The 26,144-nt window shown below is 37.8% G+C and overlaps 1 protein-coding gene across 10 annotated transcripts in view; it reads right to left on the bottom strand.

Annotated features, from left to right (window-relative positions):
• The window catches only part of LOC142152872 (protocadherin alpha-C2-like), a 202,423-nt gene that overhangs the window by 41,242 nt on the left and 135,037 nt on the right, over positions 1–26,144 (bottom strand). For 8 of the 10 annotated variants that reach the window (XM_075209911.1, XM_075209917.1, XM_075209914.1 and 5 more), the window contains exon 2: positions 7,040–7,098. The exons of the other annotated variants lie outside the window; for them this stretch is intronic. In XM_075209911.1, the coding sequence (XP_075066012.1) occupies positions 7,040–7,098 (59 nt within the window). The remainder of the gene's footprint in view (positions 1–7,039; positions 7,099–26,144) is intronic. 10 annotated transcript variants of the gene reach the window in all.

Genomic DNA, 26,144 nt, shown 5'->3' with positions numbered 1-26,144 from the left:
AGTTGAAAAGTCGACAGTGAAAATGACTACAGTTAAAATTTCTACAGTCATAAGGTGAAAAATCAGAATGTCTACATGTTCATAATGTCTGCACAGTTAAAAGGTCAACATGTAAAAAGTAGATGGGGTTATAAAATAGACAGGCAAAATTTCAACATAAATCACTAAACTTAAAAAGGCAATAAATTTAAACAATAAAATCCCGGAATTAATGTAACCAAAAATCAGCACCCCCCTTGCCCCCCACCTCCAAGCACCTTAGCCAACCCTAGTGCTGCCACACTAGGCTGGTACTAGCAAAAACAGAGGGACAAAAAGCATGGGGTCCCCCCAATTGTGCTACTAAAAGCACTAGGCTTTGCCAGCTGGGCTGGTGGCACTATAGCAGTGAAACCCGCAGCATGTGTTCCCATTACCATAATGCCAAACCAGCCCCAAGCTGGTCAGCATGGGGCTAGATTTCCTAGAGAGATTGGGTATGCAAAAACAATCCAGACCCCCACTCCTAGGTGTACCCAGCCCTGTGCTGATAGCACTAGGGTTCTTCCCAATCCCCTGGGTGGTGGTGTGGGGTAATAATAATATTATTATGTATAAAAGCATTTATTTTGTTCCTGGTGTACTACAGGTCCCAGCTTACCCAGACTGCCATTAAGTCTTTGGGTATGCTGGTACATGTCGTACAACTTGTCTTGTCACCTACACCTTTGAAATTTGCCCTTTTCTTACCTAGGATGCAAAATCCAAAACTCTTATCCATTCTCCCATAATCTCCTGCTTTGACTACTACAGCCTCCTTCTATCTGGCATAGCCATCATCATTCTACCCCACTTCAACCATCCCAAATGATGTAACTAACATCTTCCCTTTCCACTGCACCACTCTGCAAATCACTACATTGACTTCCTTTATCCTCTAAAATCCAAATTACTCACCATCACCTACAAATCCTTCAACAACACCACTCATTCATCTATCTCAAACCTCAGCTCTAAATACTCTATCTTGCACCCTCTTAGATCTCCCTTTGAGCCGTGCCATGTCTCCTTTCTGATAACCACCTCTCACTTCTACCTACATGACTTCTCCCATGCCACTACCAACCTACTGAATTCCCTAACATGCAGGATCAGACTTTCCCCCAATCTCTGAAAACCACCTATATTTACTAGAATCTACCCAAGTTCCACCTATGTTGCTCACACTGGTTCACCATCACTTTTGTCCCAATCTCAACTGTAAGCCACACTTGCACCTCTTGTCTCAGCTGTGCCCATTTCCCACTAGGGCCCTTCCTACCCTTTGTTTTCACTACTGCATTTATTTTGTCTACCTTTTATATCTATGTTTTATGCTTTCTGTTTTACTAACTGTGAAGCTTAACAAATCAACAACAACAACAATAATCACAATAACCACATGCCAGTAATATTGTCCAGAAGAATATAATCTGCCAGTAATAGTAGCCAGTAGATGCTACCTGCAATAGTTACTCATTAGTAGCCTCTGTCATATAAACCCCAGCTACTACACCAGCACTCAAAGTTTCATGTCATATGCAATGACAATATGTGCTACTGACCTCCATCCGGCCATCATCAGTGAAAGTGTGTACTTCCATAAAGATTACACTCCCTTTTAATGGCAGTTCACTTTTGCTGATGTGAGTATAAGGACTGACAACATACATACTTTGCTATTACAATATACATGTATACATAGGTTGTCATGGCCTTAACGCACAGGTCCAGCAAAAATAATGCATACATACAAGATATGTGCCTTTTGATACATTTGGTAATGGTGGGGTAAGACTAATGGCTCTAATGCTGTTGATATATAACAATGATGAGCAGATTAAATATGCTATTTAGGTTATGTAAAAACAGTTTTGGGTTGAAATAAAATTAAAAAAAATAATCTTAATTATCTGTGCTCCAGTGATACCACCATCCAGCACTAGATAGTTACAGACATTGGGAGACCCATGACATCAGGGGATCACTTTAGAGCACATTTTTACTTATCTGTGAAATTTTTATGTTGTGTTACTAGATTTAAGTCCAATAGTTTATACAAGCAGGAACAATTCTGAACACTGGTACACATGAGAAAACAACGGTGTTGCCCATTAAGTGGAAGCTTTCAACTGTACTAGGAAAATGACAGTGATGCATTGAATACTATGATCGACACCATCTTTTTACTATACAACGTCTTCACAAATGTCCCTCAGTATTATGTCTGTTGAACTACTTTATTATCTCTGTCAACAAGTCACATAATAAACATTTCCTGATAACATATGATTTTTTTTACTAGGCAAGCTATTTAAAATAATTCAGTTATTTATTATTTAAAGAGTTCTACACCCAGCTGTTCTTTTTTCTTTTACAGAATCACTTTCAACTATCAGATTGTCTCCGAGGAGACAGGCGAATAAGGTACAGTTGAAAGAAGTTTGTAAACTTCAGAATTCTTATATCCTCTTTGGTGTTGTCATGTTTGAAAATTCTCCTGGTACCAATGCCTGTAATCCAGAAATGGTGGAGATCCCAGTGGATGAAACCGCCATTTGCTAGCCAGTGGGACGGAGGGTTTGTGTTTTAAAGGTTTGATATATTTAAAATACTGAAAAAACCTCATGTGATGTTTGAAAAACTGTGCTCTGTTGTTAAATGGCTTCCATAGATCAGATCAGTGTAGCGCATTGTTACTACACCATTATGCGCGTTGGTTTCATTCTGACGCTCATTAAAAATGAATGATGTGAAATCTTTCCTAGACTAAGACAGCAGAAAGTACCACAATTATTTTAACTTATTTCACTGTACTAACAAACAGGGTCAGAACAGTGCTGGGCCCCATTGCAAAATCTGCTTGGCAATGCATTTCCCACCTCTCTAACCCCCTGCACCCCCTAACCCCCCCTTCCCCCCCCAACCACCAGCTCTGCTCTCTCATCTGAGCACCTGAGAGCAGAGCAGGGCCTCAGGATAAGTGCTGACCTCAGGAAGGGAGGGGCGACACGGCATTGCTGGGTCCCCCTCACCTTTGGGCCCCATAGCTGCCGCACCCTACTGTTATGCCCCTGCTACCAAAGCCATCCACAAAAAAAACTCAATTGGTGGAGCAACATGATCCCTTTTACTTTGTAAGCATACCTCCAGTGAATGAATTTAATAATAATAATAATTACAAACATCTATTTTTTTTAATATAGTTTTCATAGACCCTAGTGAAATATCAGCAAGATCCATAGAGCATTTTATTTACCTTAAATCATAATCAGCTGTGGCAATATACATATTAAGGGATAATTAAGTGTTCACTAGTATTTGTAGATGATTCTTTAGAAAAAAAAGTTGAGCAAAGAATATTTTTTAATCAGTTTTGTATATCCCCTGACCAATCCCACAGAATCATTTCAATGTGATTTTTGACTGACAGCGCCCTATGTTAGAGAAAACATATGAGATTTGGTTCTACCATTTCCCCAACTATTTGGCTCTTACATAATAACATATTTATACCACTTTCACACTGCCACCCCTGCAATATCCCGGGTTTTCAAGCCGAGTTTTTGCAGTGTCACAGAGCATCCCAGCTCAGAGACCCCATTCTCACCGCACCTTGGACCCGGGAGTTTCCCGGGTTGACCCCGTTCATACTGGTCCCGGGTCTGCCCCTGGCAATAAGTGTGAGTCATCACAAGAGCTTTGATTGGCTGAAAAATGGCGAGGTTATTTAAAGGGGAATTTTTTTTTTTGCATACAAAGATGAGGCTCGAGTGGGTGGTGACAGTTCACAGCATTGCTTTAATCATGGCCAGATCTGTTAGTATTATCTTATTTTATTATTTTATTGTATTATTATTTTATCTGTTAATATTTTTTTATGTTATAGTACACTGTTGTATCCTTTACAGTGCCTGTGGTCTGTTTTTTGATTTTATCCTCTCCTCTAATCGGCAGCAGCTCACGCACCACTTCCTCTATCCAGTGTGCCAAGCTTTCTCCTATCTCTCTTCTCTGCAGCATCCTGAGTTTAATTCCCGGGTCTGATGACCCGGGATTTTGCACAGACCCCCTTTCACACTGAGTCTCGACCCAGATCGTCGGGGCCCGCCTCGGCAAAAACCCAGGTTTTTTATGTAGTGTGAATGGAGTATCAGTAAGATTGAGAAAAGACACAGGTCCATTAAGTTCAATCTCTCATAAAATTCTAACTGCCTTGATATATATGAAGGCTAAACAAAATGTCCGGCACGATAGTTATCAATTTAACCTCACAGGGGGAAAATATCCTCCCTCGCCCCAAAAATGGCAGTCAAATTTCCTGGATCGGCCACCACATAATGACCTCTATAATGATATTTATGAAAACCATTTACTTTTTAAAAAGCATCCATATCATTTGTTTAATTCTGTTAGTGAAATGCCATCACCACCTCGTGTGATAAGGAATTCCACAGTTTAACAACCTTTATAGTAAAGAATCCTTTCCTATGCTCAGGGTGAAACCATCTTTCCTCCATTCACAATTGAAGATCCTTTATCATTTATTTAAATGGAATCTATCCATCTTGAGTTCTGGCTGTTTTTTCATGTAGCACACAAATATCAACTTTAAATTTCAGTGTACAAATAAGCTACCAAGTATTTGTGTGCTACATGAAAAAACAGTCAGTATTTAACTTATGTGCAAAACAGAATACTAATTTGCACCCCTTGCATTGTAACATGGTTTTGTCCAGGAGACTGAAATAAGAAGTTTCTCAAGTTAAGAACCTTAATGAATTAGGCCCTAGATGATGACTTATGTTTGCTTCCCTCTTTTATGCATCCTAGGATTTTATTAACCTTTGCAGCTGCTGCCTGGCACTGTGGTACTTGGCTTCCCATAAATGAGTATTGGTAAGGGCTTCTCCATTCATTGATGTTTTTTGTTTTTAATAGTGTTATAGTTAATGTGCAAGTATCATAGTTATTTCCATAGCCTAGGTACATAATCCTATATATATATATATATATATATATATGTGTGTATATATATTTGGATATATATATTTCTATTTGTATATATATTTATATATATATATATATATATATATATATATATATATATATATATATATATGAAGTTGACTCACAACTATCATTTATTCCCCACATCAACTGTATATCTAAATCATGTTAAAGAACATTTCCAGAATACGCACATATCTCACACAAGACACTGCAAAAACCTTAAATCATGCACTCATCATCTCCCGTATCGACTATTGCAATTCCCTCCTTACTGGTCTTCCCAAAATCAGACTTGAACCCCTACAATCTATTTTGCACGCAGCGGCTAGATTGACTTTCCTTGCAAACCGTTCTTCCTCTGCTGAGCCACGCTGTCAGTCTCTACATTGGTTGCCTGTATTTCAACGAATTCAATCTAAAATTCTTCTACTAACATACAAGGCTGTCAACAAAATTACACCGACATACATCTCCTCACTTGTCTCAAAATATCTCCCGACTCGACACCTCCGTTCTGCACAAGATCTGCGTCTCTCTTCCATTCTCATCACATCCTCCCATTCCCGGTTACAGGACTTTTTTCGAGCTGCACCCTCTTTGTGGAATTCCCTCTCTCGCACAGTAAGTCTTTTCTCTAATCTTCAAACCTTCAAGCGGTCTCTGATAACCCACCTCTTCAGGCAAGTTTATAATATTCCTCAACCAGTATCTTAATCTCCCTAGGTTACCCTATTACCACCCTCTACACAACTAACACAAGACAACAACCCTCTGAACAACATTGCTGTGTGACTGATCACACAGCCCACTGAATACTTTTTACCTTTGCATTCTAGCTGGTCTAATGTGTATTATGATGTAGCACATGCCCCCAGTGTTTAAAACTCCCATTGTCCCATAGATTGTAAGCTTGCGAGCAGGGCCCTTACCTCTCTATCTGTATGTTTTACCCAGTATTGTCTTATAAATGTTTGTTCCCAATTGTAAAGTGCTAAGGAATTTGCTGGCGCTATATAAATAAATGTTGATGATGACGATGACATATATATATTTTATCTTACATTTCACAAACCTTTTTGCCATTGTCTAGGTCTTTATCACTTTACTATTCTGATTTGTGTTAATAACCCTATGTAACTAAGTGTTATCAGCAAATACAGATTTCTTACTGTCTAGGTTATCAATAGAGAACATCTGTTGTGAAAGACTGTCCTTGACAGGTATATTTCTAATTTGATCTCCATGGAGGATTATTTTAGTTTTTGATTAAAGTCACATTTTAAGCATTCTTATGGTTAGTGATAGACTTGATTTTGAGCTTGTGGTTGGTGTACTGCTTAAGTATAGGGATTACTAATCCATTGTTGGATTTTGAGCTCATTAATGGTCTTGCTTGGGTTGATGAGTTAGGTTAGGCAAATTTTTCCATTTCTACATTGCATGTGAAACCATACCCCAATCCATAATGAATAACTTTAAAAATGTGATTTCACAATTTGAAACCAGATTTTCACAATAGTTGAATCTTTTGTAATGAAATCCAGTTGCACTTGGGAACATAAACAGTAGTGGGGAAATCAGGAGGAAACAAATATCATGCAACACTAGGAACTACATAAATCAGAGAAGGAGAAGTTGTTTATAGTCCAAACAGCCATAGTAAGCCACCATGTCATTCAGATCAACAGCGCTAGAACAAAGGAGTCTTATGTCAGGGAAAATGGAAACATTCTACACTAGATCGTGAGAGCTAAGACATGGCTAATTATATTTCATTGATTAGTACGTGCACAGTTCGAATTGTCCATGTCAAATACGAAAAGAACACCATAAACATATAAACAATTAAAACACTGCAGAACGTCTATCCACATCTATGATTATTATAATGTCTATGAATGCTCATTTCCCACCACCAAATTCTTTATTGCAAGTTTGTGTTGTATAGTTTTACAATTTTGTTTTCTCTTTGTGTATTCAGATATTAAAAAATTAAATATGTACTCACCCCTGCATTGCAGCTTTTAGTGATGCAGAGTAACGCCAGTCTGGGTTAGGATGTTTTGGCTGAAGAAGCAAATAAGAACAAATGTTTAGTTCCAGTCAGAAATTCTTTAATTTATGCAATCAATGTCAACATAAAGGATCAAACATTTGCACTGTGTTTGCCAATTTAAAAAAACAAAACAAAAAAAACTAACAATGAAAAATAATAATAAATTTACCTCTTTGCAAACTTTAAAATTTGAATATGTTTTTAAAATTTGTTCAAAAATTAGGATCCCACTTTTTAACTACCCAATACATAAAAATAGAGTTGTCTTAAAAAATAATGGCAAAATTAATTATTTGCATGAAAATGTAATCCTATTCCTGATAAAAATTATGATTAGATTTTGTCCCGTTCAAATAGTGTAAAATCATAATGGGAAGTTCACCATACAAGCTTTATAGATTATAGATGATGAGGACCCCATGTGTTAATGGAGTCAGTTCCAAAGATTTGAAGCAGCTTGAAGGCGTAACGCAACAATGGACGAAAAAATGGATTTGTTGTTTGACAAACCTGGAGTTCTTCTGCACCACTGTTGCCAACATATGTAATAAAGTATTTTCAACAAATAAACTTTCACGTGTTATTAAGTAATTTATAACAATACAATGTAAGAGTACATTAAGGGGTAGATTTACTAAAACGTCTGAAAAGGAAAAGTGGAGGTGTTGCCCATAGTAACCAAACAGATTCTAGCTATAATTTTCTAGAATGTACTAGATAAACGATAGGTAGAATCTGATTGGTTGCTATGACAACACCTTCACATTTTCTTTTTAGTTGTTTTAGTACATCAACACGTAACAGTTTTACAAACTAAGCAGCATTTAGCTTCTAGAAATGTGTTAAACAGTATTTCTACATGATTACATTTTTTATTTGCACTCCCGGGAAGTGATATAGACTGCAGCTCCTTTTCAAATGGTACCAGTATATTTGAAACAACTTGCAATCTGAATGGCAGGTACAATTCAACTTTTTTGCAGATTTCGCTATATAAGCATTTACTCTGCTTTTGACAATTAGCAGAGTAAATTGACAATTATTGACAATGTTCCATTTTCATCAAAAACATCTGCTTCACCATAAAGCTCTTAGTTTATGTATACATAAGATTTAAACTTAGAAGTAAAAAATAGCTAGACATAAAATTATTTTGCGCAAAACATTGTAATAACAAAAAACAAACTTTGCTTTATTATTGCTTATAAGTTTATTTACCAAGTGCAAGGATTCAGTAAACCACAACACACCAGTTAGCTTTAAATAAACTTGTGCAAGTTAGACAATGAGAATAAATGTCTGATTGGTTGCAATGGGTTACTGCTCTTTTGTTATCTGTTAGTAAATATCCTTCAATGTGAGACAATGCAATCAACATAAAGGAGACTAAAACCAGACTGACTTGCGCTTTTACACTGCAGCTCCTTGTTTGTATTTTTGATATTAATAATTTGCTCAATAGTTACTTTTTACTGTGTATGTATTTCTCACTATCTGTTGTTACTCTGGACAATATATGTAGAATACAAATTACTTATTACAGCTAAAAGGTTCTGATCCAAGTTATTCTGACACATCCAAGTTTTACATATTCGAGTCGAGTGTTGGACTGACTCAGAATTGCCCACTCTCCTTGGATCTCAAAGAGAGGCAAAACATAATTTTCATGTGATGCCAGGATCTCACCATCTTTTCACTCTGCCTGCTTATATAAACCACTCCCTTATCATTTTATCTTTAGGAGTGGGTGAGAAAACATATAGGAGCACAAATGTAGCACAAACATAATAGAACCCTCCAGCAAATCGTTAATTAATCAGAAAGATCAGAGCATTTAAGAAGAAGGTAACAAAAAGCAATGAGACAGCCAAAAAAACCCAAAACAAAAACAACAATAATTAATATATTATTACATAAGAGTACTCAAAGGCATGTGAGAAAAGGAGAGAAAAGAGCTAAAAAGCTTCAAAAAGATATTGATCAATTGATGTGAACTGATAATTGATGCTATTAATTATAGACCAGTGCTTGATAATAGATTGGATCATAGAAGACGAAGCAGCAATGAAAAATGCAGCCAATAAATGTAATATAACATTCTCAAAACAATATTGTCAGTGACAAAGCCATATAGGCAATATAAACCAAAGACTTCTGATTGTCATCTAATATATTGAGAAAAAATATTCTTCCTTACCTAATCTCTTTTCTGTTGTATATGTACAGTAACTTTCATTTAGGGAGTTGACGAACAAGTATATTCAATATGTTCCCACTCTGCAGAGCACTAATGGAGAAAGTCATCATCAAAACTGACTCCAAACACTTTAAATTCATCCTTTCTTGCTTCTACAATGCCCTCCACCCTGCCAAACAAATCTTTTCAAATCCCTCATCTCCTCCCTATCCAACAACCCCTGCTGACTCTTCGCCACTGCCAATTTGCTTCTCTATCCTCCATATCCACCCATTCCCACTTACTTTAAAGGCAAAATTGACACTATCCACCACAAAATCCCTCTCAACAGATCCACCTCACCCCACTCCACCCACTCTCTCCACCTTCCGCCCTCGGTTCCTTCCCTCCTATAACTGAGTACTAAATCCTCACTCTCCTCTCTTACACCTGCCCCCTCAACCCAGTGCTCTCCAAGCTCCTATGCTCCATACAACCCATTGCCTGCATGCACCTTCCTAAACTCTTTAATGTTCCCACCCTCAATGGTGTCGTCCCCTCCACCTTCAAACATGCTTTTATTTCCCCTATTCTCAAAACATAGGGGAACTTGCCTTTCTCTCCAGCTTCCGTTCCAGTTCTCTGCTCCCTTTGTCTTCAAAAACTTGAATAACTTCTCTTTGACTGTCTGACCTACTTTCTCTCTTCTCACTGACCCTCTTCCAAGTGACCAATGACCTCCTTCTAGTTAATCAAAGGGCCATTTCTTCCTTCTCATAATTCTTGACTTCTCCAAAGCTTTCAATATTCTTGATCACTCTCTTTTCTTGACACCCTTCACTCCTTCCACCTTTGTGACAATGTACTCTACTAGTTTACCTCCTGGTTCACCTCCTACCTTTTTGTTTGCTCATTCACTGTCTCTACTTCTGACTTCTACTTCCCTCCTCTTCCTCTCTTTTTGGTCCTTTACTCTTCTCTATCTACACCTCCTCTCTCTGAAAACTCATATGCTCTTTCACCCTCCACTACCACTTCTACGCCAGCAACACCCAAATATACCTTTCTTACACCAACTTCTCACCCTCTTTCGTATCAATGTGTCCAATTGCCTCTCTGCCATTTCCACCTGGATTCCCCAATATATCTTCAAACTTAACATGTCCAAATCTGAGCTTATCATCTTCTAATATCACTTAGCCTCTCCACTCTCCCTCACAATCGACAACTCCAATCTCTCTCCTGTTCCTCACGTTCTCTCTCCTGTCTCACACTAGGTGCCATCCTCTACTCTACTCACAGCTGTTGCTCCTCCTGCATAACACTGCTAAACTACGCCTCTTCTTCTCAAACCCTGGTCCATATGCTCATTTTTTTCCAAACTGACGATAGCTACCTCCCTCTCACTGGCTTTCCCCTCACCTACCTTTCCACTCTACAATCCATCTTGAATGTTGTGGCAACACTAATCTTCCATTCCTGCTGCTCCTCGTCTACTGCCCCATTCTCTAAATCCCTTCACCTGCGCCCCATTGCTTCCAGAATACAATTCAAGCTGCTTACCCTCATTTTTACTTCCCCTCCATACTTCTCTGATCTCATCATAAGATGGTTCAACTACTCCATGACAGCTCTGCTCCATCTCCACGTTCTTCAGCAATACTCCTCACCTATGAAACTCTGTGTCTTGCCTGACCAGATTCTCCTCCAACCTACAATCCTCAAACGTTCCCTCAAAACACAAATTTCCATGCTTGCCTATCCTGCACCCCCTAGACATTCATGTCCACTCCCTCAGCTTCCTCCATCCACCACATCCACTCATGTCGTATTTGCACCTACTGTCTCTTATAACACCCTCCCTCTAGACTGCAAACTCTCATGGACAGAGTCTTCTCTACCATATGTCTCATGCCTGTCCACCTCGTCTGACCCTGCTGTTATATTTTAAGCATAATCATCATCATTGTTTATTTATAAGACACCACAGATTCCACAGAACCAGACAGGCAATCAATACAATGTGACAAGCATGAGAGCAATAAATATAACAACAGATACCGATAATAACAATGACATAAATAGAATTAATCATAATAGCATCTCTATGGATAGTCATAAGCTAGCAATTATAGCATGAGGTAGCGGACAATTGAGCTTAAGACATGATAGCAATGTAGTACGAGGTTGATAGAAATGAGACATAAGGAGGAGCTGAATATTTTGCTATTTGTTTACTCACATGCATGGAATTCGTAATGGTACCAGTGTTAGCTGTAAGTGCTAGCTCATGACTATCCATGTATGTGTTGTTATGCTTAATTATATTCATGTATCAGCTATTATATGTATTATATTCATTTATGTCATATCTGTAGATGATTGGCGCTACGGAATGTGTTGCACCATATAAAAAACATTGATACGTTGATGATTATGATAAACTGTACTACACTTCAAACAATTGGTTTGCAAAAACAAAAGAGCAATTTTGTGCTTTGCAGATTTGATAAAGCCACAAAAAAAACATTAACCAGTGCAAGGAGTTTAGAAAATATCACAAGCCAGACACACAAATTAAGATTCAAAAGCGACATCTGGTATATACTTACTATCAGAAAAAATATGCATTCTCCCACATTGCAAACAATTCTAGAATGCAGGGAGTGAATAAATGCACGATATGTGAAGCAATTGGTTTGCCCAAAACAAAATAAAATATAATTCTCAACATAGCATTGCATGAGTAAATTCAACCATTATTCAAATTTAGTTGGGCAATGCAAGCAATTAAATAATTAACAGCATATAAAAATGAAAAATAACTTGAATACATAACATGTTTTATTATAATTCCAAAGGCTGATTCCAGCATGTCACTTTAGGCATGGATTTCATGCTTACCCCCCTAGTACTAATTGATAAGCAAACAGCTGGGGGTTCCAAATCCCTCTGCACTGTAAGGGTTTCAAACAGCTAATTAAGTGCCATTAAGCAATGTTTTCCAAATCTCCTACATTTAAGAATTCTATGTTAGTGTGCTGCTTACTTCCCTAGTGCTGGTAGTGTACAAGCATGGTTTTCCTGCTGACTCCCCTAGTACTATTTTATAAGCAAACAACTGGGTGTTCCAATCCTTCTGCACTGCCCATCTTTACAGTGTCTGAGCTTACCCTGTCTGTGCCATTTTCTGCTGGGCCCCATATAGATGCCTTTTGTTCTACTCTGCGCCCTGCTCCCCTCTACCATGTCGGCGGTCAGCTACTGTGTGACTGCGACATCACAAGGGACTGATTTTGCTCAGAGGGTGTTCTTTTCTCTGTGCAGGCAGTAAAGTGCAGAGCTAGTACAGCGATGGAGGAAGAGGAGGTAACCTGCCAGCTCATTTTGGTAAGTGAGGTGAAAGAAAATAAGTTTAATTTATAGTAAAGACAGCTGTCACCTTGCAGAAGTTCATCTTGATTGTCCTAAGAAATATCAGTTAGCCAAATTGGCCCAAAACTACTATGTGTTTGGTACCGAAATTACTGGTTATCTTAGTAAACATCTTAATTTGCTCAGGACAGGTGAAAAATCTAGTTATCAGTGGCAGATCACGGTAGTTGATCACGTCCTGATCAACATTAGATTGACCACTCTACTTGGGCCCGCTCCATGGGATACAATCATTCAGTTTATTTAGTCAAATTATTCTAGGATATGTCTAGGATTTTCTATTTTGTCCATACACGTGTGTTGCCTGATTGAACACAGATCTGGTCACTAGGCTGAATCTGGAATAAATCCAAGAACCTGTTGCAGAAGTGGTTTTTGTTACTAGCATTTTAAAACCAATTGTTTCATACCTAATGCGTTTAACCGTCCTTTGAACTGTGCTTGTTCATGTATACTTTTTCCTTTGGAAACTTTAACAAAAATCTTTTTAGGTAAAAAAAAACAACTATTGTTTTAATGAGAAGAGAACTGTCAATACATCTGCTTCATGTATCTTTCACTTTTACGAATTGATTCTATATGAATATAATATTATTATAATAAATCTTCTGCTTATATCTTCCATAATTGCTAACTGACTTGTCATATTCTATTACCCTTTGCAGTCACTGACTTTAGCTTTACTTAAAAAATACATTATCTAATAACAGATATAATAATTTCATATAACACTCATGTGTGAATGTTTTTTTGTAACCATACCGCAGATGAAGTCCCAAATAGATTTTCCAGTCTATCTGATTTGTTCACCTGTTATCCCAGGTATTAATTAAATTAAAAATGTTCAACACAATAGAGCATTGTATATGATTACTAGTATTCACTAATATTGTATCTTTTTGTTGTTCAGTTTATGTCCTGACTGTTATAGTAAGATTTTGTTTCAAATCCTCGTTCACTCCTCCTATTACCATACGAACATCAGAGGCTGGCTAGCAAAATTTTAGTCTGCAGGGAGCGGGAGGTAGGTCTCAGACCAGCAGTCTATTCAGAATTTTTAAAAGAAAAATAATGCAGGTGGCCCACTGACCCGGCCTAAGGCAGCCAAATATGGCAAAGGCCCAGGGGACAGATGCCCCCAACCCCAAACCCAGCCAACCCTAATTACAGCATGACTTGAGATATAAGACTTGATGTGCTTGCCATGTGATAAGTGCTAGATTTTGACATCCTTCTAAAAGAAACATGCTCCATTTCTTTATTACAGGGGCAAACACAGGATTTGTAGAGGGGGGTTTCCACACCATGCCGCCAGTGGGCGTGACAAGCATGCATGGGGGCGTAGCTATAATTTTAGACAGTGTTCGGCTGCTCTCCAACTCTTCCTATCCCCATAATATACATGGGCAATGATGTGTGCCCTACTGTTAGGTGCACACAACTCTCCCTTTTCAAGCAGAGCCGTGTGAAGCGGGGGGCAGGGTCCAGCCACCTCAATTATACAGTGCCCCAGGCTTGGAGGGGGTTTTCAGGCACCAGGAAACCCCCCCCCCCTTGGTTTGCTTATGTATTAGGATATTTGGGAGTGACTAAGCACTAGACAAACAGAGACCTGGTTGACCTTCTCTATGAATATAGCTGTGTGTCTGGTATTATTAATAAGTCTGGCTCTGCTAACATGACAAGACATACAAATGTTATGCTGCTTTTCTGTAATACATTTTACTTTAATGGATGCTGAAAACAATAAGTCAGAGAGAAAATCAAGTAAATATCAATGCATGCACTTAGATTATTTATGACAGCTGTATTTAAACATAGCACATTCACAAAAATATCCTTGTACATTGTACTCCATGGCCATTCCTAAATATAGACACACCTTAGGCCATGTCTGTGCGCTGTTACATTTCTATCACATATCCGCATGGAAAAGAGGCAGAATCCAGAAATATTGCTTAAGACTGTCTGTCTTGTGTTTTCTAAAGCGAATGAAGATTTTTATTGCCTTTATGTACAGTCCAAAGCACATACATTCTCACAGACGCAGAACAAATCTGTTTTATTTAACTCTTCAACTGTTTATTCTCTTGGAGTCTGGAAAAGTACAATTTTCCAATGTAATAGGGGGGCAATTAAAAATATTCTTGTAAAGAAACATCTTGTATTATTGCGTTATGAGTTACAGTTTCTAATTTGAAGAGACAACCTTAGAATTTGTACATTGGTTCTGGATGTTGTTGTCCCTATTTTTATATTGATCAACAATACAATTTCTCTTGTTATTCTATGCTGGAAGGAAAGCATAATATCAGTTATTTGTTTTATTTTGCGTCAGTACAACTTTAAGTGACACAATTAATACAAAGGTGTATTTATTATAGGGTGAAAATCTCCAGTTAGACAGCTGTTTTCACCAGAGCTAAGGCTTCGCCCTATAGATTGATGTATAGCGCATATGTGAACTGGCTAGTCGGATCGTACATACGCAGATTCCCTGAGACTGAACCGGCAAAGTGGTAAGTTAACACTTATCGCTCTGGGCCATTATTGCCAAGGCAGCTTAGCTTAGCTGATTCGCCGAAAGGTAATTGTTAGAATGTGACAATGAGTGATTAGAAAGAGAAAATCAGCCTTAACAACACATTTTAATAAACAGACCCCACAGTGTGCTCACTTTTGTATTCCAATTATCAATTACAAGTGTTCTCTGACATTTTGGATTTTTCCAATGACTGCATGGGCGCGTACTAAGTGTTTTTATCTAAAAGATGCATAAAAAAAGGTTGGGTGCAACTTGATCAATGACCCTTAAATTCAAATAGTAGCTTTTATTATGTGGTTTGTAGACTATACTAAAGCAGAAATCATATATACTGCCATTCTGCTACACCTCATCCATTTGGAATCGCCATCAGATCCCTGCTATATTGCTTATTTTTCAGCCTGTCCGGAACTTGCAAACTTCTACTCTACTTTTCTTACAGTTATTTCGTTATTATTAGTAGTGGAAAATATACCACTCTTATGACCACCAAAAGTTATTACAGTAGATGCATTGACTAAGTAATTTCCAAGTCATAGCTAACAAGAGCGTTTCGTCCGGATTTAGGCTTTCTGCTTACTTAAAAAAACCTCCAGTGAAGGCTATAGTTGGGTATCTCTAGTGATCGCTTTCGGTGGAGGCCTCTGGCAAAGCTTGGAGAAGCCTATTTATCATGTACTTATCACTATAGCCATCTCAGGATGGTGAAACAAGAAAAACAGAAACAAAAATGTCTAGTAGTTAAATAAACCATTTTTTCAATTTTTTTTAAAAATATATATATTTTTTTTATTTCTTAAAAACATTTTGTTCAAACTTTATTATTTTTTGGTTTCGAACTTGGAACCGGAAGCCCAGTTTCAGTGCGAATATGTTAGCTGACATACCGGCTCATGCACCGGCCCGGCAAGCAGTAAGACGCCTCATATCGCTGCCAGCCACTACCGCTAAGCTGCCCAAGCAAGATTTTCACCTTGCTTTGGACGGCAAAAGAAGATTTTCCTTATGGATGGGTCTTCATAAATAGACAGCATAGGTACAAATATAGGCCAGCATTTAGAGTTTTGCACATGAGCAAAGATGAACCTGCACACATGTGTATTTAGGTCTGTATATTGAGTTGCACACATCATAAAATATGTGCAACCTAAAATAGAATGCATAGAGCAGACATACGACATTTATCATCAACTCCTACATTTGCGTTATGTAAGGTTGCTGTGTAGAGGTGTATCTATGCAAGGGTTGTGGTAAAGTTGTATCTGTTTTCACTTGATGCATCTCAAAATACTGGCGCAGTATGCAATGATATGATGCGCAAACGCAATTAGGTGAGACCCGTAGTTGGTAAAGTGGGGAAAAAAAGAAATAGGTCCATGAACTTTAACCTTTTATGAAATCTAAAGCATTATTTTATGAGGGAAAAATGAAATTAATTAAGGCAATGGTAAAAATTGTTAGTAGCTAGGACTTTGAAGTGACATTTTTGCTTTTGTTGGCATGATAATATCCACCTTGGGCTACAATCCTACAAGTGGTTGCACTAAGCATTTTGCACAGAACTTCTTCCCAAAAGTGGTATGTGGGGCGTGCATCTATGTGTATGAAAGACAGTAAACTACTAACACCAAACAAATACACCATGGACTTCTTATTGGCAACACATAGTGAAGCAGTACCGCTTAGTGATCAGTCCAAGTCATATATAAAAGAGGAGAATGTTACACTACAGTGCAAATCCTACTTTCAGCCACAAAAAAAGCTATGGGAAAATAAGCACAGAGGGCCTGAGTCATTAAGGAGATCAAAGCATAAAAAATTTGTATCTTTGCTCCTGGGCAAAACCATGTTGCATCGGAGGGTGAGGTAAATTTAAAATGACATACATTATTATTATTATTATTTTTATTATTGTAGATTTATAAGGAGCCACAGTGCCTTACAAATTTTACATTACAATTACATTGGTAAAACAGATATATCAGATACTCTAAATGATCCAGGAGGGCTTTCTAAAATAAACATTGTGTTAAGTGTAGGGGTAAATTATACCCTCTCTTGTGGCAGTAATCATTACTAGCCATCGTGTCATATGTAACAACAGAATAGGACCATTACTCTGGTTAAAATATGCATTTATATACAATCTGTCAGCATTGGTTTGTATGTTAGCTAACTCCTTTTGCTACGGTCAAGGTATTGTAATTTAAATAATGAGAACTAGCACACAAGATGAGGGGCCATACACCAAGAGGCGCTGTTTTGTAGCAACCTGTTTCAAGTAATAAAACATGACATTTGGAGTCAGACACATTGTCATCTGTTAGGTAATTATCTAGATCACAATGTGGATAAAAATAAGAAAGACAGATTGGAAAACAGACAACGGCAACTGACAGCAGAATGCATGCATCTTAATCTGGAATACCATGCGTAACCGTGCTCCAAGTAAAAGCTTAGAAATCCTATTTTCTGGCACCATTCTATGCCGGAAAGACCATGAAATATGACACATTTAAGTGTACAGAGAGGAAACTTGTTATTTTCTGTAAAAATCATTTATACTATACAGGAAATATATTTGATACATTATTAGTTAAATCTGCGGTGAGTTTACTGCTCAGTATGTGTTTGTGGGCTGTGTGTGTGGACAAACTGGATATCATAGCATTGGAAAAAGCAGTGTGTTGTTTCAAGAACTGGAACCCCGATTCTGAAGTTTCATGATGGACGAACCAAAATATGGTGAAAACCACTTCGATCAATGTGTCCATCTTATGGGATATGAACAATAATGGTCGGTGAGATTTGATGGTGAGGGGTGTGTTTTTGTGGCACACCATAGGTTTATAAATACGAGTAAAGCTAAATATCTGCACATTGCTGTAAATTAGGTCCACAATTTTATGACAGGAACACTGGCTAGGAACATTATGGATTGTGAGGTGAGATGAGAACCTTGGGCCTGAATCATTAAGGATCTTAACTTGAGAAACTTCTTATTTCAGTCTCCTGGACAAAACCATGTTACAATGCAAGGGGTGCAAATTAGTATTCTGTTTTGCACATAAGTTAAATACTGCCTGTTTTTTTATGTAGCACACAAATATCAACTTTAAATTTCAGTGTACAAATAAGCTATCAAGTATTTGTGTGCTACATGAAAAAACAGGCAGTATTTAACTTATGTGCAAAACAGAATATTAATTTGCACCCCTTGCATTGTACATGGTTTTGTCCAGGAGACTGAAATAAGAAGTTTCTCAAGTTAGGATCCTTAATGAATCAGGCCCCTTGTCTCTTCCACCCCTAGGATTATGTCCCTTTGCCTCATGGGAGAAATGACGCTGTGCTAAGGTTTTATGAGTTTACCACAATTAAATATATTGAAGATAAATTTGTGAACACTGGTAATTTTTTTTTAAATACTTGGTAGACTTCAGATTGCAAAACTCACTGAAGGACTCTAGTCAGCCTCTAAAAACAGAAAGCCCCTTCCAACAGATAGAATACCTTGCACTCAACTATACAATAGTTTGTTTACGAGTATGGGAGCTGTACATGTATATTTGTGAATTACATAAATAGCTTCTTTTTATATAGATAACTTTTGGTTTAAATGTTGTGGTCCTTTAAACTATAAGCGGGAAATGTATCAAGCTGCGGGTTTGAAAAAGTGGAGATGTTGCCTATAGCAACCAATCAGATTCGAGCTGTTATTTTGTAGAATGTACTAACTAAATAATAACTAGAATTAGATTGGTTGCTATAGGTAACATCTTCATTTTTCCAACCCACAGTTTCATAAATTTACCCCAAAGAGTTTTTTAATAGTGACCAGCAAAAAAATGCATAACTTGAATGTATAACCAGTAAATATATAACCAGTAAAAAATTTATAACTACAATGTATAGCATAAGGTTCTGTGATTGTTCCTAAGTAAACAATACTATTAGTGGCAGAAATAAACTTTAAGAAGACATTGCCTGAGATATTAATTTATGGGATTCTTCGCAAAGTAAAATAACATGAAATTAAAATCTGTATGTATTTACAGCGAATCCTGCTTTTATTTGGAAAGCTTTACTAGAAGAAACTAGTTTTAAATATCATCCTACAATAAAAGATCCATAAATCTTAAAGGTAAAGTAAAATAGCCACTGTGATAAAAACTATTATATTGAAGATTTCTGTTACAAATTAAATCATTATGTCGCTACATGATTAATCTACCAATCTAAAGCATCCTACAGCTTCTATTAATAAGTAACTAAACATTTCTTATTATGTCAATGCTACTTGAATGTCAAATATAACATTGGTGTTTATGAGGGTGTGTTCGAAGTCACACATATCCATAGCATATACCACATAACATCTCTATGAATGATAGTTTATGGATCTACTGCTCTGTGTAAATCCTCTTAAGATGATAAAAGATCATAAATTATAAAATGACCTTAACTTTATCCAGTGGACATTAAGCTAATGAGATATTTAATTCAATTACGGAGAGTTCTAGCTGCATAATCTTTATTAGATCTGAACGGTCTGGGAAAGATTTGATATTGTGAACCGGCATCTGATACAAATGGAGTCTTTGTAGCTTACTGCAACCTATTACAGCAAATTTGATTACTGAACATATTCAGAACAAGGAAGGATTCTTGGAAAGAAGAAAGTAAAATTATGTCACTCATTTTTTGTTTGTTATAGCTTTCATCAGTAGTTTCAGTGCTCGAAATGTGCCGGCATGCCGTGGCGGTATTGGGGCAGTGTGGGGAGAAGGTTGGTATTGAGCCAGTGTGGGAAGAGGCGTGGTATTAGGACAATGTGGGAGAGGGGTGGTATTGGTGCAATGTGGGCAGCAGGGTGGTATTGAGCCAGTGTGGGGAGAGGGGTGGTATTGAGGCAATGTGGGGAAAGGGGTGGTATTGGGCAGTACGGTGTGATGGTTTGTATTGGGGCGGTGTGGGCAGAGTGGTGATATTGGTGCAGTTTACAGCAAGAGTGGGGGTGGTATTGCTATAGTTTAGGGCTGGTATAGCTGATTTCTCTAATCTGGGAGCGGGGTTACGTAATAATAAGGGGCTGGATTGACGGGGAGTGTATCACTGTAGTATATGGGTATGTAGGGGTATTGCTACATAGCTGATGATGATGATTACTGTATTGTGTGGTTATTTATTATAAATTTTATATATATATATATATATATATATATATATGTTATGGATGTAACAAGGATGCTAATACAGTGCTAGTTAGGAGACATAGGCCCATTTTGTAGATGCTATGGAGATTTAATGTTGGAGCTGGTTAGGGTGTATATTATTTGCTCGGCTTTCCAGGAGATGAATAGTGCAAATAGTTCCAAATAGCTGAGCTTAAGAAACCAGCAGGTAATGTAAACTGCAAGAACTGGTAGGAAAGTGACTGTTTTAAATGTGGTGGGACTGTCTAGTGTACTAATAAATGTCATACTACTAAAATCCCACAGACCCATGGCCATTTGCCTGAAATTTCCATACCACCACTTTTAAATTTCCACTCCGAGCACTGAGTAATTTAGTAATGTGGGAAGATCCCGGTACATTCTCTATTGAATACCTACTGTATATTATGCTTTTAATAATGAGAGAAAGGAAATATATATTGAAAACATTTCAAAGGTCAGAGATGTAGGTGGACTTTCAAAGGCTGATCAATCCAACAACAGAGTGAAGTTTTCTCCACGCAGGTTAATTGGCTTTGGCCAAAACTAATCCTAGTGTGTGTTTGTGTGCTAGAGAATTTAGATTGTAAGCTCCACTGGGATAGGGCCTGATATGAATGACTAAAAGTTAATTGTAATGTATTATGTAATATGTTATAAAGGTTAATTACAATAATAAATAATAATTACATAGGTCTAAACTTGAGACATGGGGAAGACATCTAGTCACATTCATCTGCCTTCCCAACCAAGTTAGTGGGCACTTTATGACCCATCGTAGATAGCAATATTGGCATTGCAATGATAAACATCGCAATAAGACTGGGTTTTCCTATTTGTTTAGAGATACCATACAGTGAGACAATTTGTTATTTTGGCTGAATACTAGGAGAGAAATCTATATGATAAAAGGACAAATGTGTTATTAGTGATAATTAGCACAACCTATTGTTTATGGAAATAGGTGTAACAAAGTAAACAATTTTAAGTTTTAAAAGGAGTAAGAGAAACAGCCATATTTTAGCGTTACATTATCCCTATATAGATTAAGTGATTAATGGCTAATTTATTAAAAGAGAATTTCAGAATACTATGCATTTATCATTAGGACAATAGACACAGAGTTTGCAAGAATCAATTTTCACAAATTTTATGAGTCTACCAATATATAATAAATAAATTGTATCACATGGTAGATAGGTTTACATGCCGGACACCAGGGAAATCATGCAGTGAGTCCTCGCAGCCAGATCAATTGAGAAAAATAAAGTAGCCGGCTGAGCTGAAATGATTTATAAGTGTTGCTATGATAATTAAATTATTTAATGATTTATAGCATGGACAATATACTTTATAAAACTCAAAAAGTTTTTCAGTTTTAAAATTGCTTCCAAGCAATATACTGCATATCGTAGTTTGAAATAGAATGATATCGCAAATGGTATCACAAGTGTATTGTCCTTGTTATGTCATAAAAACATCAGTGATCATCTATTCTTTGTCTGTAATCACCTAGGCTAAGGGGTCCAGGAAGCATGTTGTTTGATTTTACTCAATTGATCAAGCTACGGAGACTCACTACATGAAATATATGTGTATATTTGCCAACGATACCTAATGTGCTTAGTCAGATAATATTCAGCATAGACAGCACTGTTCAAAGAAACACTAAGGCCAAAAAGTGAAAAGAAAAAGAGAAACACTTGCAGAAGTAACAGAGTTTATTGTTGGACAAAATGCTTCTTGCAATTATCCAGAGCTACAGCCAGGTTCACATGATCACAGCTGGCATTGGAACTAGAAGAGGCAACTGCCATGAAGACCTGTTTACCCAGTTATATTTCAGCTCTCTTTCAATGGGTGCTGGTTCCAATATTTAAAAAAAAGTCATATTATTATATAATTAGATTTAGCAATAGGGCCCCATTTAGGCTTTTGGGAAAAGGTCAGGTGTAGGATTGGGGTTTTAGCTCAAGTTTGATGTTTTGATCACATTGGGGTTTTGTTAGGCTGGATGGTTAAGGTTAGGAAAAGAACGGGTTTGGGGCCTTGCCCTTTTATAACCCTAATAAGCACGTTGAACATTTTTATTTGATTTAAAAACTGAAATCATGCACCCATGAGGACAAGGCTGAAATATGGATGGGGAGAACTAAAGTACAACGCAGTTTCTTCTTCAGGAGCTAAGGCCAGCCATGATCCAGAACATGCGCATTATTGCGTGTAAGGAGGACTGAATATTATGTAACACCAGTTTCACCACAGTTTTTGGTTTACACCAGTGGTTCCCAAACTGGGTGCCGTGGCTCACTGTGGTGCCGCGGCGACCTCCCTGAGGTGCCGTGGCCAGGGCTGGTGGTAAATAAGGTGGGTGACTACTTGGTAATTATTTTGGTTTAGGGGCGCCTTGAAAAAATTGTGGAGATCCTAAGGGTGCCTCGAACTAAGAAAGTTTGGGATCCACTTTAGGTTTACTGAAGGACACAGATTAGCAGAATTAGGCTAGCCACAAATGGGCTATTTCTGCTTCTCTGCCCAGGTGCAATGCAACAGGATCACTTTTAGTTTTACCCACACACAAGCATGGCCAAGGGAAGATCTGGTGCTCAGGCAAAGTGACTGAATTACTTCCTGACCACAAGGGAAGTGTTAGTTATATTAATCGCATTTTTCAATATGCTTGATGTTGAACCAATTAATTTAGGTTGGACTACTACCAAACAAGAGCATTTATTTTGGAACGGAATTACTTATATTGCCAACAATCAAGCAGCATGTGTAGCCAATTATAGATAAATTCAAATGTAATCCTACTACTCTTTTATTGCATTTGGCAACTAAGAGTAAGTAAGTGGTGGTATTTACTGATATAGCATATATTGTTTTATGACTATCATGGTTGTCTTAAAATATAGAAGCCCCAAATATGAATTAACTATGTCCTGATATCTTTATATCTTTCATGTCCTTTTTCTCTTCCTGTTTTTAGTCTTCTTTAAAATAATACTGATACATTTCCACACCAGTAAACCACATTGAAATAGCAATCTATCTATATCTACAAACTCTCTACATCGCATTACTCTTTTCACTTAACATTCAGTTACATTAAATTGATTACAGTGATACACAATGATATCTTAAGTAAAGTCTGAATGTTGAACAGAATAATTACTTCTAGTGAAGAATGGAATCTAACAATGAGCTTTCCAGATTTGCCTTCAGTGAAGGTCATTTATAATGTACACCTAACGTGCACTGCAAAATATATCAGAAGAGCATACACAGGGTTACTTTACAGAAACAAATACACATTCTAGGTGTATATTACACACTTGAGACTGCTTTAACGCTTATTGGTGTCTCAAGTAAAAAATAAATCAGCTTATGGTAACAGTACTCGTCCAGACCTACGAGAACTTCAACTGAGCTTTAGGGGCAAAGGTCAAGTGCGGTAAGTTTGAAGCGTTGCTCTTCAGGCAGTGGCATCTGTCATCCCCCACTTCATTTCCCTTCATAATTAAGTCAGAGTTCATCAAGATTTTGAAAGTTTGATTTGGTGGAGAGGAGGCGGCCCTGAAGTGTTGGGAAGAAAGACTTGCTACTGTGAGACAGAAGATTGGTTTGTGAAGCCTCAGAGACTTCACCATCAAAGGGAAAGTACTGGTGCTGCCCAACGAGATTCTTCCCAATCTGAAGTACATGGCTCAAGCTTGGCCACCTTTTGCTGTGGTCTGCAGGACCATCATGAGGACAGTCTTCCACTGTATCTGAGGCTCCAAAATGGACAGAGTGAAGCGGTCGGTTATGTACAAGGTGGGAAAGGGATACCCGATATCCCCACCAAGCTGCGAGCCTTCTTTGTTTGTAACTGTATCTGTAGGACCCTTATTCCAGTTCTGATGGAAAATCCATGTCTCACTTTTTCCTGCTGCCTCTTTGGAAGGTTTCTGGCTGGGACAAGTGGGAGAGCTCCTTTACTTACAACTGGAGTACACCTTGGTTTTAACTGGATGTTTCACAATTTATGAGGGAACACCATTTGGAGGGACTTAAACCAGACTTGTGGAAGCCAAAAACTGTCCACAAGCTCATCAGAGCTAAGAACGTTAAGGAGTCTGTCACATGGCTTACTGTAGAAACTGCAAAACATGTGTGGGACAATGTGGCCTCTAAGTGGCTGACTAATAGACATAAAGCCATTGCATGGATGGCTATCTGGGGGCATTTGCCTCTCATTCATGCACTCCCGGAACCTGTACAGATATGTCCACTGCCCCTTTTGTATCACCGGAAGGGAAACAGCACAGCATATTATTTTGGGGACTGCCCCACTGCAGAGGCACTGTTGGATGCTTTGGAACATGAATTTAAGGCACAGTGCCCAGGACTTGCCTTTCATACCATTCAGTATTTTAGGGATTATTTCCTGGGATCCACACTCTTGGAGCAATCCACAAGGCCTGGCGCCTTAAGAACTGTTTTAAGGACGAATCGCCTCATTTTGAAAAGGGTGAAGATGTCTATTCAGGACTGACACAGGTTAATCCACAGCCTGCTAAGAGATTATAGCACCATTGACAGTTCTGAGGAAGAAGAACATGATTTTGTCTCTTCTTCCCTCATATCCCCTATGTAACTGTTTTTTAATAAAGCTTTGAGCCTGTGACTTCCCCTCCTTTACCCCGTCCTATCCATTTCTCCGTCACTGTTTGAAATTTTGTTGAAATGTCTATGCCTTCATATATTCACCTTCCCCTTATATGTGTCTGTCCTTCAGGAAAGCTTCGGGCCTGTGATCCCCATCTACCCCTCTCACCTACCTTCCCCTCACAACTATTGCTTGTTTGAAACTGTTGTGTTGCTTAAGTGATGTATGGTTAGTGCAGTAATTGATGTATAGTGTAGGATGTAATATCTTGTACCGTATGTCTTGTATTGTACTAAATAGTATGTCTGATTATGTTTCACAGTGTATTGTACTAACAGCTGTGCTGCAACGCAGTACAATTGAATGTAAAATTAGTCACAATTTGTAATAATTTCCCAATAAGATGGGTATCAATTTAACTCTTGCAGTCCTGGCTTTATAAAGTATACTTGGCACACATTTCACTGTCATAATGCATTCACCTGTCATTGCATTTATATAACTAAATACCAATGTATATGCTAGAATACTGGCTTTCATTTTACATTGTGTCTCTGGCAAAGTGGTTATCATGAGCTGAAACACAGTACAGGCTGTTCATTATTTTAATATTGAATGCATAATAGGAAATCAATATACTGCTGACGTAACGGGTGGAAGCTTTCCAGAAACAAAGGCAATTATCACTGGAACAGACCAATGCAGTAAATGCAGCCAAATGGCACACTACAGGTGATAAGTGGAGTACAGATATGACAACTAGTGTAAAGGTAACAAGTTGTAGCTACAATCTGAGTTTTAGCTCCTTTTTCCTTACCTGCTTTCATAATATCCTCCAATATTTGTTAATTTACTTCACCTAGTAAATCATATTGGGCCTGATCCATTAAGGAATATAAATTCTGATATGAGACGTATTTTTCTCTGTGCAAGCTCAGAAACGGACTGTACGTCAGTGAACACAAGTGCATGTAATTCATCTTCAAACACAAAGGACACTTCCAACAGCCTAAGATTTGAAGGGCGGAACAGGG

This window comes from Mixophyes fleayi, chromosome 4 (assembly GCF_038048845.1).
Source record: "Mixophyes fleayi isolate aMixFle1 chromosome 4, aMixFle1.hap1, whole genome shotgun sequence".
Classification (NCBI taxonomy): Eukaryota; Metazoa; Chordata; class Amphibia; order Anura; family Limnodynastidae; genus Mixophyes; species Mixophyes fleayi.
This window is presented reverse-complemented; position numbering and strand designations above follow the sequence as displayed.